The 17660-nt window shown below is 39.5% G+C and overlaps 2 protein-coding genes across 2 annotated transcripts in view; both read left to right on the forward strand.

The window, feature by feature from the left end:
- The window catches only part of tent2 (terminal nucleotidyltransferase 2), a 5510-nt gene extending 36 nt beyond the window's left edge, over positions 1-5474 (forward strand). Inside the window, exons 1-14 of the mRNA XM_081715047.1 lie at positions 1-821; positions 950-1060; positions 1154-1430; positions 1567-1681; positions 1783-1874; positions 2126-2189; positions 2278-2344; positions 2438-2514; positions 2619-2747; positions 2906-2949; positions 3064-3200; positions 3886-3977; positions 4515-4594; positions 4742-5474. The exon at positions 1-821 is cut by the window's left edge and continues 36 nt beyond it. Coding sequence (XP_081571173.1) covers positions 694-821; positions 950-1060; positions 1154-1430; positions 1567-1681; positions 1783-1874; positions 2126-2189; positions 2278-2344; positions 2438-2514; positions 2619-2747; positions 2906-2949; positions 3064-3200; positions 3886-3977; positions 4515-4594; positions 4742-4816 — 1488 coding nt within the window. The 5' untranslated portion in view covers positions 1-693 and the 3' untranslated portion in view covers positions 4817-5474. The remainder of the gene's footprint in view (positions 822-949; positions 1061-1153; positions 1431-1566; positions 1682-1782; positions 1875-2125; positions 2190-2277; positions 2345-2437; positions 2515-2618; positions 2748-2905; positions 2950-3063; positions 3201-3885; positions 3978-4514; positions 4595-4741) is intronic.
- A 369-nt stretch (positions 5475-5843) lies between these two features.
- On the forward strand, positions 5844-16674 carry cmya5 (cardiomyopathy associated 5). The gene is made up of 13 exons (XM_027006223.3): positions 5844-6232; positions 6725-10628; positions 11852-11947; positions 12070-12303; positions 12696-12718; positions 12978-13096; positions 13320-13454; positions 13871-14017; positions 14367-14514; positions 14941-15074; positions 15619-15733; positions 15907-16083; positions 16181-16674. The coding sequence occupies exons 1-13, from the start codon at positions 6114-6116 to the stop codon at positions 16431-16433; spliced, it is 5604 nt and encodes a 1867-aa protein (XP_026862024.3). The 5' UTR covers positions 5844-6113; the 3' UTR covers positions 16434-16674.
- Positions 16675-17660: the final 986 nt, after the last annotated feature.

The raw sequence follows: 17660 nt of genomic DNA on the forward strand, positions 1-17660 counted from the left end.
TTGCTTAGAGGCTATAACTTTCCTGTCAGTAAGTTATTGTATATGATTATTTATACAGATCAGTAAGCTGAGTGAGTAGGCCAGAACTTTCAAGCAAGTTCTCCGAGAGTGCCTCATTGTCATTTCCTACCATTGAATGTCAGTTAAGATAGCTAACCTAGCTAGCTAGTTAGGCTCAATACATAAGTGGTTAGCTTAGCTTATTTTAGCAGGAACGTTATTTCGTTGAGTACTTATGTCAAGAAAAGTAATGTACTTATAACCTACAACAGAAAAGCAATCTCGAAGTTACTTTACTGGTTAAAACTCCACTTTTAAAATTTCTTAAAACGGTCTGGACTAGCTAGCTAGCTAGTCAACTGCTCAGTTTTTAGCTTCCCGTTTAAATAGGGCGTTAATGTTCTGTCTAGCTAGCTAGTTCATTTAGCCAATTAGCTAGCTGCATTTAATTTTTCCACTGGAATCAAAACAGCGAACAAACCGGTCAATAAAACGTATCCAATGACAAAATTAATAACTCATAGCTAGCTATATAATTAAGTTAATTATCATGTATTCCAAACTCGAGTCTGTCTTTGCCTTGTGCATTGGTTAGCTAACTAAAGCTTTTAATCTGACAGCACATCCATCTTGCTTTTTTTGTTTGTTTGCGGATCTTTAGGCAATAGGTATTTGTTCTACTCACTGAAGAACATGTTCCCAAGGTCTCCAGTCTTCCCCCATAAACATGGGCAGGCAAATAGTTTATTTAACCAAAGCCTTTTACCTCTTGGTTTCTCAACACAAAGAGTTGAGTCGCATATGAACCTAGCTAATACAAAGTGAGTTTTCAATTTTTGTGTTTCACATGATTTAAGATTTCTTTGATAATTCATAACTGCCCCTGTTGTTCTGCACTAAGCTGTCAAATTTTGCATATACAGTATTTGTCAAAATCTCTTTTCTCTAGTTTCCATGGCCAGCCTCTGAATGTGTTCCCTCTCATTCCAACTTACCAGTGGAAGTCTGCACCTGACATTCCTTGTGCCAGCCCAAATGGGTCCAGAACAAAAAACAGGAAGTAAGCCTTGCTATACTCATTACAAAGCAATTGTAATGTGGTTTAGATATGTTTGTCAGGCACTGAGAGCCCTTTCATGCAATTATGCTCTAGGAGGAAAAATGATGGCAACAGTCAGTATGAGCTGAAGAGACAGTGCTTAAATTCTCCATGCTTCATGAAAAAGCCAGCCAAAACCTGCAGCTTTAGCCCTGCGCATCAGGGAGAGCAAAGGCCATCCACACAGTCTCTCGGCAAGATCTGCTCTCCTATCCACTCTCCTGTGCACTGCCCCACCACCTCTAAACCAACAGGCTGTGTGCCACCTCTCAGAGAGGAGGCCACTCAAAACTCCTACACCCCTCTTCCAGCATTGTGCCTCAAAGACAAGGTATGCATCGTTGAAACCTTTGAGAGAGGGTCATGTGGTCATATGTTCATTTCAATCAGAAAGTAAATCAACAGACATTACCCCATTAAACAAGTAAATTTGCATTGTGTAGTTTGATGTAAAACGTGTGTTTCAGCTGAGCGAGCAGATGCTGGAGCTTTTCCATGCTTGCGAGCAGCAGAATGAGGACCTGGATAAGAAGGAATCTTGCCGTACACAGTTACAGAAGGACATCCAGAGACTCTTCCCATGTATATCTGCCTCACCCATAGTATAAGTTGTTCCGCAAAGTCTGAGGAGTCCCCACCCTGACAGTTCTACTGTTGGCTCTTCTTTTACATTGCTTGTATAGGTTCGAGGGTGTTCCTGGCAGGTTCATCTCTAAATGGCTTTGGTAGTCGTACCAGTGATGCTGATCTGTGTCTTGTAGTTCAAGAGGGCCCTGTAAGTTTTTATGAATTTTATTTATTTATTTATTTGACTGGAGCATTGAAGAAGACTGCAGATGAAAAGGAATCAGCTTGATTATTTCTGAACAACAAACATTTATTTTTATTATTGCTCTGTGCCAGGTTTTATTAAATGGTAGAATGAGCATCACACTGAACGCTCATTCTCTCATTTAAGGTGATCTTAAACTACAATGCTGTTGGGAAACTGGCTTTTTATATCCTTCCATTACTTTTTGCTTGTAGGTAAACCAGCAAATAGATGCCATATACATATTAAGTCTTGTGCAGACGTTGTTATACAAACTGTGTAAGTAATTTGTTTTATAATCTTGTTTTGTATTTCCATTTTAAATGTTGGTGCTACTGATGTGGATTGCATGTTCTTTGGTCCATAGCTTACATTGAGAGACCTCAGCTCATTCGAGCGAAAGTGCCCATACTGAAGTTCAGGGACAGAGTCAGGTAGGTTCTCAGAAACAGAACCTCCTTGCTGGAACAGTTTCTTGACCAGTACTAGCTACAATAAATGTAACCTGTGCTCCTTTTATGTTGCAGTGGTGTCGAGTTTGATTTGAATGTGAACAACATTGTTGGCATCAGAAACACCTTCCTGCTACGGACATATGCATACAGTAAGGGCAACTCTCTTTGCTGCTGTTGAGATCAATAAGTGGTGAAGAATGCATTTGACTCTTTTTTTTTTTTTTTTTTTTTTTTTTTCCTTCTTGTGGTTTAGTTGAAAAACGGGTTCGCCCCATTATACTTGTGATCAAAAAGTGGGCCAGTCATCACCGAATCAATGACGCAAGTCGCGGAACTCTTAGTAGCTACACACTCGTACTCATGGTCCTACATTACCTCCAGAGTAAGTGCTAAGCGCTGGATGTGTACACCATACACTGTGAGCTTCTGAGGGGTATACTGTCCTAGATGTAAAAGACGCACTGTAAGTATTTGTTTGTAGTAACTTATCACTATGTTTTTAATGTTCATTATTGCACTTCTCTGCCCCGCCCCACATAGCCCTCCCAGAACCTGTCATTCCCTGCCTTCAAAAGGATTATCCAGTATGCATTTTAAACAAATCTGCTTTATTTCATAACCTAATTTAACCTAATAGTGCAAAACATATAAAGGTTGACGTTTGCTAAGGAAAAACCTAAATATTGATATCTCGGCAGGAGTGTTTCAGTCCAGTAATGGATATCCATCTTGTCCCAAATGGACCTCGGGATATTCCCCCCTTCGTGTCAACCAACCAGTCATCTCTTGGAGACTTATTGCTCGGGTTCCTGAAGTACTATGCCACAGTCTTCAGGCAAGCCCTTTCTTATATGCTCTCAGTATGTAAATGTATTGTTCCACCTTACACACGGACTTGAATCCCACTCTGGACACTGATCTCAGGTTGCTGTTGTATTTAACTGCGCATGTTGTAAATTGGTTTAGCCCCTTCTTCAAGTCAGTCAAGAAGCACTGCGCTAGACAGGCTAGTGTCTGCTTCTATATACAACAGAAATATTACACTACTTGTGACATACAAGTATACATACATACATTTAGCCTTTGTTTGTAAATATTGCTTATAAAGTGTTAGTTCCAGATCCTGAGTTTTAGCTCTTGGTCTTCAGAGTATTTTAAATGTTGACTTTATGCTTTCTTGTGTGGGTTCCTTGTGAGTTTATATAGACATTGCATATATAATTTATTACAGATGCTACACAAGATGATGGTAAAGTAGTGAAGGGGTTGGTGGGGCCTCATTAACATGAGGCAGACTTGTGTTTCATAAGGACTCTCAGTCAGCTCAGGCTCCCATTTAATTTCACTGTTTGACTGACAGCAGCAGGTCTAACTTTCAGCCTTTGGTGGGCCTTGACTGGTTCTGCCAAAAAGCTTACCATAAGACATTAAAGATCAGCAGTATATACAGCAATGTAAGGAATTTTGTGCATCCATCATTGTCAAGTTTTAATGCTAATTCACTGACATCTGTGCTATAGGTGGGACAAGTATGTGATCTCTGTGCGTGAGGCAAAAGCTGTCCCCAAGCCAAATTGCAGAGAATGGAAAGACAAGTTCATCTGTGTGGAGGGTAACATGTATAGAACATTTCAACATTTTAAAGAAATACTCTAGAGCGCAAAAGCCCTAGGCATCAAGAAATTGCAAGCTATTTATAATAATAGAGTAAATTATTATTTGCATGTAAATCCGTCTATAATGTTTTACAATAAAACACATTTAAACACATGGAAAAACATTTAAAGACTTTTAGCAGTCCACTTCAAGAATGGGCAGGGTCCCAATGTGATGGAAGTTCTGTGGGATCATTTGAACAGGACAAAAAAAAAAAAGTCAAATATATACTTACTTCCCTTAAGCAATTGTCTTGTGTGCCTAAGACTTTTGCACAATACTGTCTTTTGTCTCTTATGTGTGTGTCAGTTGGTTATATATTTAATTGCATATACATAGCAGGTGCCAGAAGAAAACCGTTTACTTGGTTAGTGTCCTAACAGCTATGTCCAGCTGCACACAGCTTAACTTTGATTATTTGAAGGTGGTTTGCTAAATACAAGTTTATAATTTATTTTTCTTCCATTTTATAATTACTTGTTTCCTTTTCCAGAACCATTTGATGGATCAAACACAGCCAGAGCAGTTCACGAGAAAATTAAGTTTGACTTCATTAAAGAACAGTTCATAGAGGTATTAACTGAGAGTGAAGTACTCCAGTCTTCTTTTTTTTTTTTTTAATGTTGCCAAGATTTTTTCTTTAATCAATATTTTTTTCTGTAGTGTACTTACTGAGGTTGGAAAATGTTGAAAGGCTGATTCTGTTACTTCTGTTTGTAGTCCTGGCAGGTTCTGCAGGCCAGGAAAGATCTGAACTCAATTTTACCCCTTAGAGGGACAAGGCCGAAAAGATAACCTGACTCAAAGCTTCCTTCATGACACCCTTTGACAAGAACACTGAGAAAATAAATTAAGAATAATTATGGGACTCAAAAATCTTCAGTGACGTTTTTGTATTGTGGAAGAGTTTTATAACAATTTAAAACTTTGATATTTCTGTACCCATGGAAAATTTGTGGTTTGTATAATTTATATGTCTTGGAAGGTTCACCAAGATTAAGGTTAAAGTTTGTAGACCTTGAACATCAGACATCAGACCCGAAGTAGCAACAAGTCTCCCAACAAACGGTCCTCTGCTGGAATGCCATTCACTATTTCACTGAGATTAAGAGGGAGCCCTATATGCATGTCAGGTAAATGGCCAATTAATGTTAATTTCTGTACCTAAACAAAGTTTGGTTCATTAATCTGTGGTATTTTCCCATTGTTCAGTGAAAGTTGATACTACAGCTGATCCCAGCTTTTGTTTCTGGCTTTGAAAGTTGAATTCATACAGACAATTTATATGATTTACATTTCTTCCTAAAGCTAAGTATTATAAAAAGTCACTTTTTGAAACATGACTACTTTTATTGCAATTATGTACATTGTTGGTGGTGTTTTGTTCTGTCACTTGTACATTTTGTACAGTCTTTTAATGTTTATTTAAATGATTAAAATGTTGAATATCGTCTATCTGTTACTTGTGCATCTTAAGTAAGACAAAAGGAGACAAGAACGGGTCCTCTATTTAAAAATTAAAGAGCTAATGATATGGGGTAACTTAGAAGCAGCTCAGTGAAGCTTCACTGTTACTGTAAATTCAATACAGGACTTTGCTGTTGTGTGGAACGTCTGACCTTATTTAAAAGCTCTTGACCATTAAATCTGACTAGTTTATCCTGTACATTTTCACCCGCCAAGTTACCCTGTGTTTTACTGGAGGATGATATGGGTGAAAGCAGTTGGGTGTAAAATTAGCACTTGGCATCGCAGATTTTCAGGACTGCCTCCCGCGAAACGGGGTGTCCAACCAGTGTCATATTACATAGACTAGCGCGGTTATAGTTTATGTAAACTACAGGTCATCATCCAAGTTTTAAAGTTGTAGTAAATGTGTCAAAAGAAACTTCCTAATGAAAAGGGCAAAGCACTTTGAAAACTTTGGACACCACTGACTTCATGTTGCGCACGTCTTGAGCTTGGGAATATTTGCATTCTATTTAGAGCACGCGCTGAGTAAGGAGAACTGCACTCAGCTCGAAATGGTCCAAACACGAAGCTGCACTGCTCGGAATTAAATATAAAATAACATATACTTTATACGGACGAAATGGACCACCGTACCCAAGACGAATGTTGTAGGGTTGAGCCGGAGATTCAGGAATTTCAGGACGATGGAACGGAGCCTGCCAATATTGACGACAAAGAATTTGAGGAACTGCACAACAGGTCATTAATATTTTGCGAACATTATTGGTTACATTCTGCTTTCTACGTTTCATGTAAAAGAGCAATAATGTGTGTGACGTATGTATGATCACCAAGAGCGCGCGATATAAACTGTCAAGAGAATATATATATATATATATATATATATATATATATATAAAAGAATATCTATCTATCTATCTATCTATCTATCTGTTAGAAAAAAATATATAGATAGAGAGATACTTTTGTAAAATAATTTTGCAGAGGTAAGAGGCTTTCTTGTAGTTCTATTTTAATAATTGTCATAGTCATTGCAGATATGCAAAAACACAATTTATTATTTATCATCATAGTCATGCATTATTAGTTAAATAACTCCTGTGATGTTATTTCATGTTCTTAAATATATCTTTTTATGTAATAGCTGTCGGTCATACTCTGTAAATAGTTTTACAGTTTGAATCAATTTAATAACTCTTGCATTACTTTTTCAATGCCCCTTTTTAACAGTCTAAAGGAAGTAGTTCAAGACCCATCTGTAAAACCCAAACTCCAGTGCTTGTTGGCAGACCCATCTTTCTCTATGGTGACCATACAGAGTGAGGATAGTGGGGTTGTATGGGAGACTGCATCAAGCAGGTGCTCGACCCCGTGGGCCTCAGAGGCCAGCTCTCCATCAGATGTACATAGCATGGAGGGCTCAGGGACCCAGGGTAATGTTGTCATCATTATGGATGAAGACAAGGTCAAGAGGAAGAAGAAAACGGGCAGTAGAGGAAAGTTGGGTGACAGGTTACGAAGGCCAGGCTCCAGATTGTTAAGTCCTGCAATAGGAGAGGAAAGACCTGCAATGGTTGAAGTGTCTGTGCCAAATACAAAACCTAAAAATTCAGAGGATAGTCACTCAGCAGACAGCAAACTTGATAAGGATCAAGAGCTCTTTAATTTGATTTCTGAAGGCTTTGAAATCCTAAATATTTTTGTACCATCAAAACTTCCTACGGTGGATGAGGAGGATAGTACTGAACTCATAGACAATTTATCATACTTGGAGGACACTCCAAAGATCAAATCAAAATGCAAAAAACTTGAAAGTGCAGCTGCTATCATCAGCCCTGAGGATGTAGATATAGACTCGGAGGAAACAAAACATGGGAGTCAAAATGGTTCATCTCAAACCACTCTTGATGGACAATCCAAGAAGCCTGAAACTGATATGGACTATTTGGAGAAATTCACGCTGTTAGATCAGCATGTGCCAGGCGATGAATCTGAGAAGATTGAGCCAGTCGAATTTGTTCAGCCAGAGGAACCCCAGGTTGCCCAAGAAGAGAAAAAAGTAGATGAAACACTGGATGAGGATTCGTTTGTCATTGTCAATGATGTTGAAATTGCAGGTGAACATCTTGATGAGGTGTTTTATGGAGCAGGTTTTTATGAAGAGCCTGGACGTCTATATCGCCCTAATGAGGAAAATGAACATATGGATAAAGAGACCTCTAAAATAGTTAAAAATCATGATTCACCATTATTTGGCAGTCAAGAGGTTATCCTCACTCCCATTTTCCTCTCTCCTGGGCCACCGAAGATCATAGATCAAGATCTTCTTGATGAGCCAAGAGCAATGTCATTTCATTACTCAGACCTTTATGAAGATGCAGTTGGAGATAAGAAGAAAGAAGATGACTTCTCAGATGCAGAAAGTGTTATTTCAGAAAAATCATTCAAAAGACGTTATTCTGATTCTGATGATGCAGATGGCTATCTTGAGAAATTTATATTAAAAGATGACACTCCAGTGGTTGACGATGTAACAGAAGTAGATCATGCAGAGTGTGAGAGAATGATATGGCTACAAAGTAAATTTGAAATGACTGGATGTTTAACTCGTGTTAAGGAAGAGAATGAGCCCCAAGAAGAGAATGTTAATCTCAACCAGACAAAATTAGAGAGTAAATATGACATTATCAAAGGACAGATTCAGCCTTCAGGTTTTTCAAAAGAATGTGAAGACTGTGTTGATGTTAAAACTGACTGTATAAAAGGGGAAAGAGTTTCAGAGGCTTTAGAAGGCTGTGAAAGCAGTGACAAGGCTAGCTGTATAACAGGGAAATGTTCAGGGACTGTAGAAGACACTCAACACCGTGGTATGAAGACTGGCTATGCAATACTAAACATCTCACAAGATCACATTCCTGAAAATGGAGCTGATGTATTTGAAGCAGTAAATCAGAAAACAGATAAAGTGGTATTGATGGAAGATGGAAAACAAAGTGAAGAATCAAGACATGTGCACATTCAGGTTCCTGGAGGGGTGTTAGAAGACAAAATGGATGAACTGAAAGATGAACTGAAATATAAAGTCATGCCTGTGCCTCAGACAAATGACAAAACAGAAATTACAAGCGATGAAACCAGCAAACTGCCTGCTCATGATAGCATAAAGGAAATTAATGAGGGGACTGATAACACAGTTGAAATTAAAGAAATCATTTGTATTACCAAGGAAAAAGTGTCAGGCAAAAGTGAGCAACATAAAAGAAAGAGACATGATAAAGCTGAACCTATTTTGGTGGAGAATGTAGATGTTAAAGACACATCCGATTCAATAACTGTAGCTGGAAATACAATACAAACTGTTCCTCAGGAAAAAGTCAGTGGAAAAGAGATTCCTGTTAATGAAATAGAATTTACTATGGAAACCGTTGTGCCTGAAAAAGTTGACAAAGAGACCAGATTCCCAGCCAGGGAAGAAAAAGTTCCTGAACCGAAATGCCAGGTTGAAGTTAATGTAGCATTAATGGAAAGTAAGTGTGAAGGTCGTGAGAGTAGGGAGATACCTGCAGTAACACAAGAAGAAGTGAGAATTTCTGCAGGCCTGTCAAGAATTCCCGAAAGTGAGAGGCAGGAACAAGTTACTGCTAAACCTATAGTCCTAGATGTGAAAGACATTGATACTGCAGACATTAAGGTTAAGGAAACTGAAGTCAAAACTGAGCTAGAAACTGTAAATGAACACAAAGCTCTGGAAGAGGTTCTGGGTAGAGAAACACATACAACAAAAGAGAAAGTGAGAGAAACCAAAGCAGATGTCAAAGAAAAGACACAGAAAGAAGATGAGAGTCTGAAAGACACGGTGCCATCCATGGTTGGCAAAATGCCTGCTGGAGACAGAGTGACAGCAGAGAACACAGAAATAGTATATTCAACCTCAGCTGTGGAAAGTCTGAGTAATGTAGCCCCACATGTCGTCACAACAAAGAAGCACATTGTAATGGAGCAGTCTGGGAAAAAAGAAAAATACACTGGGCTTAAAGTTGAGATTCCAGAAGCTGCAGATGATCAAATTCTTGAGAGTAGGGGTGAGAGCAAAGAGTCTAAATCAGAACCTGTTTCAAATTACACAGGCCCACTGGACATTCCTGTGATGCTTCCCAATGTTTCAGAAGTCAAAGGAGATCTGTTAGTAATGTTGCCCACAGTGCTTGATGATGTAGACAGGGAGCAGAAGCACAAGCTAGCAGATACAGTTGTCAGTGACACACACACTGCAGATAAGAAGGAACTCCCTGAAGCAATTTCACTTATTCCTAGTGCAGAGACAGAATGTTCATCTAAAGTTGGTGCAGCACCATTTGTGTCGAATAAAATGATAAACAAACAGGACGACAGGGAGAAAGGGGATGTAGAAATAAACAGTACTCACACAAAATCCTTCAGTGAGCCTCTTAAGCCTGTGTCCTCTGTAGTTACAACTGAAGCAGGTGATGTCTCTTCAATGGCTGCGTCGGAGGTGGAAGGGAAGAATGAGAATAAGTCAAAAAAAGTACTTTTGAAGGATATTCACAAAGAACATCTATGGAAAACATTGGAGCCTTCAAGTCCATCTCCTACAAAGGAGATACAGGACTTGTCAACAATGAGGGTTTCACCTTTAGACCTATCAGAGTACAATAAAGGAAGTAGTGAGGGCTTTGTTGTAGATGGAAAAATGAAAACTGATACAAGCATTTTCTCAATGCTGCGAAGTTTTAGCTCACACGAAGACCTTTCAGGGTTTGGCCGGGACACATCTGAGCTCGAGTTGCACAAGAGCCTCTCCGAGGAGCTAGGTTTTGAGATGGTCACAGAACAAGAGGGAAGACAATCTGAGAAAGCACTAATTGCAGATGAAAAAAGTTATCAGAAACTCAGCTATGTCCAAGATCAGTTGGGAAAGGACACAGTTGAAGAAGGTTATGATCTTATTGAGGATGGTGCCCAAATTTCAGAGCTTGAACAATTTAGGGAGGCAGCAGAAATACAGCCCATGGATGCATTCTGCCTTCTCTGCCATTGCACAATACTGACAAGTGATGGTGGACATGAGAATCACGAGGTGTCAACTTTGGATAAAGCATTTGTGGACCTTAAGGTAAGTTTTTTTCACCAAACATTTTTAGATACCTAAGCACACCCATACACTCTTAATTACATTGTGTTATGCTGTGGTCAGGGAACAAGTCTTCCAGGACATCATCTTGTAACAGCAACCTGACACCTGATCTGGCTCCACAGTTCTCTTGTGGGAACTCTGATCATTAAGTCACCAACCTTTATTACTTTTTTATGCAGACACAGTAGCTCTCTTCACTTTTTAAGCCTTGTGTATCTTGGACTAGGTTAAATTATCAGGTAAAAGTGGCCCAAATCTGATCTTGTCTTCCACACAGATTTGTCATTTGTATGGTAGTGTGAACAGAAAAAAACAAAACAAAACAAAACAAAAACAAACAACAACAACAACAATAACAACAAAAACCACTGAATCTGACATTTTCAAATCAGAATTGGACCAGCCCGATCGAAATGTATGCGACTTTAACGTCAGCCCAAATCGATATTCATTATAATTTCGCGTTGCCAGGAAAGAAAAGAAAAACTGGTCGATAAAAATAAAGGATGATTTCAGTGTATAGTGAGGTAACAGACCTCAAACATTTGGAGCGACGTTTCTGTACAACCAAAATTACAAGACATTTCTCGCAAACGCTCCGTGTTCTCGTGATAATTTTTTTGTGAATTTGCAGCCGGTCTCAACTGCAGATTACCAAGAGCATTAGCGGCTTTTACTGTTGACTCCATTCTGACTATTTGCCTCTGATCTGCTCAGACTAATGTCTGACTAATGATACTAATGACTAATGATACAGATCACCTGAAAAGATTGCAAATAGCCTAACAAAAACCGGATTTGGTCCAAATTTAGGCTACTTTATCTATGAACGTCACCTTTCTTTTGGAACTAATTACACAGCTACAGTATATAAACATTGTTTATAAGACTTATATCGGTTTCACTGCTGCTAAGTTTTCAGAGTACAGTGAGTCAGCCAGAGTTCTGAAAAGTGCACGCGTCTCTCAAAATAGACAACTCGTCTATGATTCATCATTCAAGCGGTGTTTATTCCCAGAGCACTAGACCAGTCTTATTTGCATGAGGAGAAATCATACGCAAAAACATATAAATGTCACATGCCTAACCCACTCATGCATTAAAAAAGTATTCAACGACCCTTAAGTGGTGGAAAAATACATTTTAATTTGCAAATCTATCAATTTGTTTTGCAAAGTTCCATTTTCTGATTGTGTCTGCAGGACCAGCTGAATAACTGGATATCAGTTTTACAAGAAAGATCAGAAAATATTGAAGATATGGTATTTGAACTTGAAACAGCTTATAACTCAGTAGAGGTATACACAAATTTTAATACCATAACAGTTTACTGTAACCTTTATTGTAGTTTATGTATCAAATTGACACAAACCAAAGTTGTCATGCGCATTTTACACCATGGCCTTGCCTGTGGCCACAGGAGAACTGCAAGAATTGTGAGGAAGCCATGGATGAACAGAATGAGGAGACCCTGAAGCTCGTGATGGATCAGTATAATGAGATGTCCCAGACCATGGAGGATGAGAAGAAGACCAAGCTCGAGCAGCTGTATGACCAGATAGTTTCTTTTCAAGAGAACATTGACTCGGCCAAGGAGACCATGGAGAAGACTACAAAGGCAATCGAGGAAACAGATCCCTTAGCGTTTATGTCTGTGAGTATGACCTCACCTTCATCTTTTTAATCTTGGTTGTTTTCTGCATATGAAATGCATTTCTGATGTTTGATCCTCTTGATGATGCATAGGATACAGTGTCATTTGAAAACATTTTTGTATAATTCAGTACTGCAAGCGTGAACTGGTGCTTTCTAGATTAATTGGTCATTCTTCTGACAGAAAATAGCTGTTGTATTTCAGGTATTTTCTAAGAAAAATGTTTAAATACTAGTGATTATTTAACTAGAAGCCTGCATGTACCTTATGGTGTGAAAGGTTAAGGCAGCATGAATATGCATCATTCATCAATTTCATCAGCCTAGGCATTCCATTATTCTAAAGAAACGATTTGTGTATTGATCAGCCCGTTCTTTTTTTTCCACCCACAGTCATACAAAGACATTGATACGAGGTAATGAAGTGTCCTGCATATGGAATGAGCTTGCTAAGCTGTTAAACAGTGCTTGGCGTAGAATGAAAATAATACACTGCATAGTGAAACATCGAAGCAGGAAAAGAGAATCTGCTCATTTGGTTTTGAAGTGTCTGGTTGTGCGCTGGTTTCTGCATGTGGACAGAATGTCACAGTGGTGATTGCATCCTGTGCGGATGCTAGGTCATTTAACCTGTTTCGGTTCTATATTACATTTGTGTTTATTGATTTGTGACAGGTTAAAAACAACTTTAGAATCCGCCATGTCTCTAGAGCTCGGTCCACGAGGTCTCCTTGTCTTTGAAGATTATGCCAAGGGTACCACAGGAAATGGGAAGAGAAATCAAGTAATACCAGGTAGGAAGCCAGCAAGTGATTAAATGTAGCCAACCTTGCTCAAAGTCATATTCAGTGTCTAAGTCTCAGGACTGTGAGCCTGGCATGGTAAGAAGCGAGCCGAGTGTCTTTCAAGGTTAGGCAGAGCATGCAATGTCTGAGAGAAAGTTGTAGCTTCACCTTATTTCATAAAGAAAAGTAAAATGGTGTCTCATGCTCTTCTTTCCACCTTGGCTCTACACAGTGCCTCTGCAACCTCATCTTCAGCCCCAGGAGCCTAATTCTGCAACGAGCACCTCGGTCACCGTGTACTGGACAGTAAACGATGGAGACATCATCGACTGCTTCCAAGTATACTGCATGGAAGAGCCACAACGAGGTGAGATGGGCAGATGTGAAATCATAGAAACATTTATAGAAACATTCTCTCTAAACCAGCTGACAATAATAGATCCAGATACTAAGTCAATGCTAAAGTCTAAATAAAGACTATATTGATATTTTTGACAGATTTTAAGCATATGTAATGCTTTGTTCTGTTATAGGAGAGTTCTTTGTATCAGAGGCAGAGCACAAAATAAAAATGTTTTGGAGGGGGGATGGTGAGGCCCACAGCTCCCCACAGTGCATGCGTGCCCCTCCTGTATGCCAGTACTCTATAGTCTAATTGTAGTCTAACAATTCTCTGTAATACCCATTGTCAACTACTGCTTACAGTGCCTAGGAATTAGCAAATAGTTTATTTTTGAAAACGGAAATAGGTTGTCACTCTATTAATGTCCTTGTTTATTGTAGCTATCTCTGAGGAGTACAGAGTGACTGTGAAGGAGAGTTACTGTAATCTGGAGGAGCTGGAGCCAGCTAAGTGCTACAAAGTATGGGTGATGGCAGTGAACTACACCGGCTGCAGCCTGCCCAGTGAGAGGTTGCCCTTCAGAACAGGTCGGTGGGTTGTAAGCTCTATTTTAACGTTTGTGGGGGCGGCTGTTGTATGTGAAGAATTCAAATGGAATGCATTGTGGAATTCTCTTGCAGAATGTGGGCATGCATATTACTCACAGCTGTATTCTGCAGTGTACTGTCAAAACCTTGTTATAGGGTGATGGCTTATGACAGTTGCAACTGTATTCATCATTGCAGAATGCAACAGATTAACTGTGCAATACACAGGCGATTATATACATCGGAACTATGTTTTTATCTCAGAAGTAATATGATAGGCATTTGTAGTATGCGCAATTGTTGCATGAATTAACACCATAAGAAATACTGTCTGTGTGTGTTCCGGAAGCCCCCTCTGTTCCAGTGATCAACCCTGAGGCCTGCACTGTGCTGTGGGATTCTGCCACACTCCGGTGGACCTCAGCTCAGCCCAGCGGTGCAGATAGCTTCACTCTGGAATATTGTCGTCAGTCCGCTTTGGAAGGAGAGGGCCTCAGGTTCATGCCAAATACCACACCCCGTTCCCACTGACATGCGATGCTGTGAACTAATGCAGTGCCAAATTCTGCTCTCCCAGCACGGCTCTGACAGGGTGCTGTCAACATAATACTTTTCTATCCGTTGCACATTGCTGCATTATAGCATATAGCTCAGATAGCGGTGAAGATTACCCTGCCGTACACATCTTGCGTACTGCCTGAAGAAGCAGCAAAAGCCATTTAATGCAGACTCTCAGGCAATGTTTCCATTCTGTCCCACCAAGGCAGTCTTGAGAAATTCATTATGACCTCTGCAAGTTGTTCTTCCCATATCCACTTCACACGCGGCTACTGTTTCCCATGGTCCCCCAAAGGCACACCTCAAAGCACTTAGCCGCCGCATGATGAGATTAAGTGGACTGAAAATGAGCTTATGGCCCATAGGTCTGTCTCTGGGATAAAAGGTAGTGAGCACCAGGTCTTCCTCCAGCCCAACGAGAACTTCCTCTTCTACATCAAATCAGTCAATGCCGCAGGAGCCAGCGAGCAGAGTGAGGCAGCCCTCATCTCCACAAGAGGTCAGATCCCGTTACTGCTCCTTTGTTTAATCGCAAATTAAATTAGCTCCTTGTTCTGCTCTGCTCTGATGCAGCCTGGTTATGCCCTTTTACTGTGTTGCGTATCGTCACATTCAGATTACAGTGGATCGGAAATAAACTTCGTTTAGCCTTGGTTAATGTGGTTAAAAATCATAAAACAGAAATGGTTCCAAAAAAATGATGAAACACTGTTACATAATAAACAGAGGTGAGGGCACAATATCACATATCATGTCAAAATGCATATATCAGTTGATTCTGTGTTCATAAATGTTTGCATATACAGCATGTACTGTATAAAGCATCTAGGTAATCCTTGCCAACATAGTGTTACATGGATGCTTTTGATATACATTTGACTGTAAAATGTATGTCAGCCTATCAGGTAAAGCTATAGCTTAAGTTATTTAGAAATGACTTGGTGTCTCTTGACCATGCAACAATGATTTATCCAGCTTCAGTGCTGATGCAGTTTTATGTCTTTTTTTTTGTTTGTTTGTTTGTTTTTTTTATAACATTTTAGCTACCAGGTTCCACTTACTGATTGAAACAGCTAATTTGGTGCTTAAAGTATCTGAGGACAAAAACTCAGTGCAGTATCCTGTGGAAACCTACACTGAGATATCTTCCCTTATCGAGTAAGTAACACAGCACTGACATAAGTATTATGAAGTAATATGTATACAATATGGGCTTGCTGCATAACATTTACAATACTATTACGCAGATTTGTTTCCCCCCACAAAGTTGCTAGTTTTGAGATTAGTTTGAATGCTGTTGCTCTTCCTCTTGCCTTCATATCTCTGTGCAGATATCCAGCAGTGCTGGGAGAACTGTTGCCCCAAATTGGGAATCACTACTGGGAAACAGTGGTGACTGCCTGCAAGGCTTACCGCATCGGCGTTGCCTATCAGTCGGCTCCACGAGATAACACAGTGGGGGACAGCAGCTCCTCCTGGTGTCTACACTGTGTACCAACATCCATCAGGTTCGCTAGAGCTCATCACGTGTTATTTCAGAATGGGGCACAGTAATGTTATCTCGTGAACCCATTTCTTCTTCCTCATTCCTCTTCGTCACCACAGTTGTAGGTTTGAGCTGCTCCATGACAACGTGGAGTCGGACATCTTTGTGATGGACGTTCCGTCTCGTATCGGTACGCTGCTGGACTTTGCACGGGGCCGTCTGGTCTTCTTCAACGCACAGAATGGCCAGTGTCTCGGGTCCTTCAGGCACTCCTTCAGCCAGCCCTGCCATCCTGTGTTTGTCCTGGAGAGTCCAGGCAACCTGGAACTGAGGATGCCCATGGAGATACCAGAGTTTGCCAAGCACTGGTAACCTGTTCTATCTTCATGTTCATGCTCCTCAATGAGTCAAACGTAAGACTTTGTGGGTAAGGGCTTGTGTGAGTGTGAATGCGTGTTTGAGTTAAATTACTCTCAAAGCAAGTTTGAATTTTGATGAGAAATTTCAACTTCTGTTCTGTTAAAAAAAAACTAAAACTAAATTTTGTTAATTTTATAGTATGTAGGAATGACATTTTACAGAGCTAGTAACAATGTGAGGTATTTCCGTTTGGGCCCAGAGAATTTTAATGTAAAGAGAGAATTTCAGGAGAAATGGTATTCAATTGGTGTTCTTGGTAATGTAATTAATATGATTAATTGTTTGTTTGTAAATACAGCAATAGTAATGAAAATTATTCATCAGGCTGCAGCATATAATACATCCCATATAAAAACCAGAATTAAGTACCAGATATAAAATACTACTATACTGGAGTCTAGAATAATTACTTGCTGTCTTTTTCCAGAATTGTAACATTTGGAATAGTCAGTGGTAGTGCTCATCACCGTTACTTTAGCAAATTTCATTTAAAACATTTAACTTTTTTTTTTTTTTTAACTTCGTTTATTGTCTATGGATGGTTAAAATACTGTATATTCTGATTCAGATTCCCCATCACCTCTTTAAAGTGGCTTAGAGCAGATTTGTTCAGCAGGTGGTACTCTAGCTCAGCGTGAATGTTTATTTGTTTATTTCAGAACTGCTACTAAATGCAGGAAAAGACATTTTAGCTCCCAAATTCCTGCCTGATGATATTTTATACATAAGGGATGTATCTTTGCATCTAACATTAAATTAGCTGTATTTCAATGCAAATTAAATGTGAGACACGTTTAATTATTTCTTATAGGTTATTTTTTCTTGTGTTGATGGAAGAATTTCTCCTATCTAGTGCCTTTTTGCCTTAAACTATTGAATGACGTACCATAAGCAATCACTTTATTTATTACATGTATCTGTAATTTGAATGTTTAGAACATATTCTAGCCATTTTATGCATTTTGAATACTTGATTCCATTATTCTTGTTCTGGAGCTCCCTGTTCCTCAATTACGATGTAAAGTATGGGTGTGTAAGGGCTACAATGCAATGAAGCAACTTTGCAGATATCCACTGCACTCGGGATTCAAATGATTAGTAACATTGAATGGGCAAAAACAGCATAGGAGTGGAGAGTGGAGACATGTTCCCATCTCGCACCCAGACAGCCCGTGTGAG

The sequence above is a fragment of the Electrophorus electricus genome, chromosome 5, assembly GCF_041902795.1.
Source record: "Electrophorus electricus isolate QZ-2024a chromosome 5, ASM4190279v1, whole genome shotgun sequence".
NCBI classification, from domain to species: domain Eukaryota; kingdom Metazoa; phylum Chordata; class Actinopteri; order Gymnotiformes; family Gymnotidae; genus Electrophorus; species Electrophorus electricus.

Coding starts and splice junctions, on each gene's coding strand:
- cmya5 (XM_027006223.3), top strand. CDS start 6,114: ATGGACCACCGTACCCAAGACGAATGTTGTAGGGTTGAGCCGGAGATT. Junction 12,304..12,695: donor ATCCCTTAGCGTTTATGTCT/GTGAGTATGACC, acceptor TTCCACCCACAG/TCATACAAAGACATTGATAC. Junction 14,018..14,366: donor GAGGTTGCCCTTCAGAACAG/GTCGGTGGGTTG, acceptor GTGTTCCGGAAG/CCCCCTCTGTTCCAGTGATC.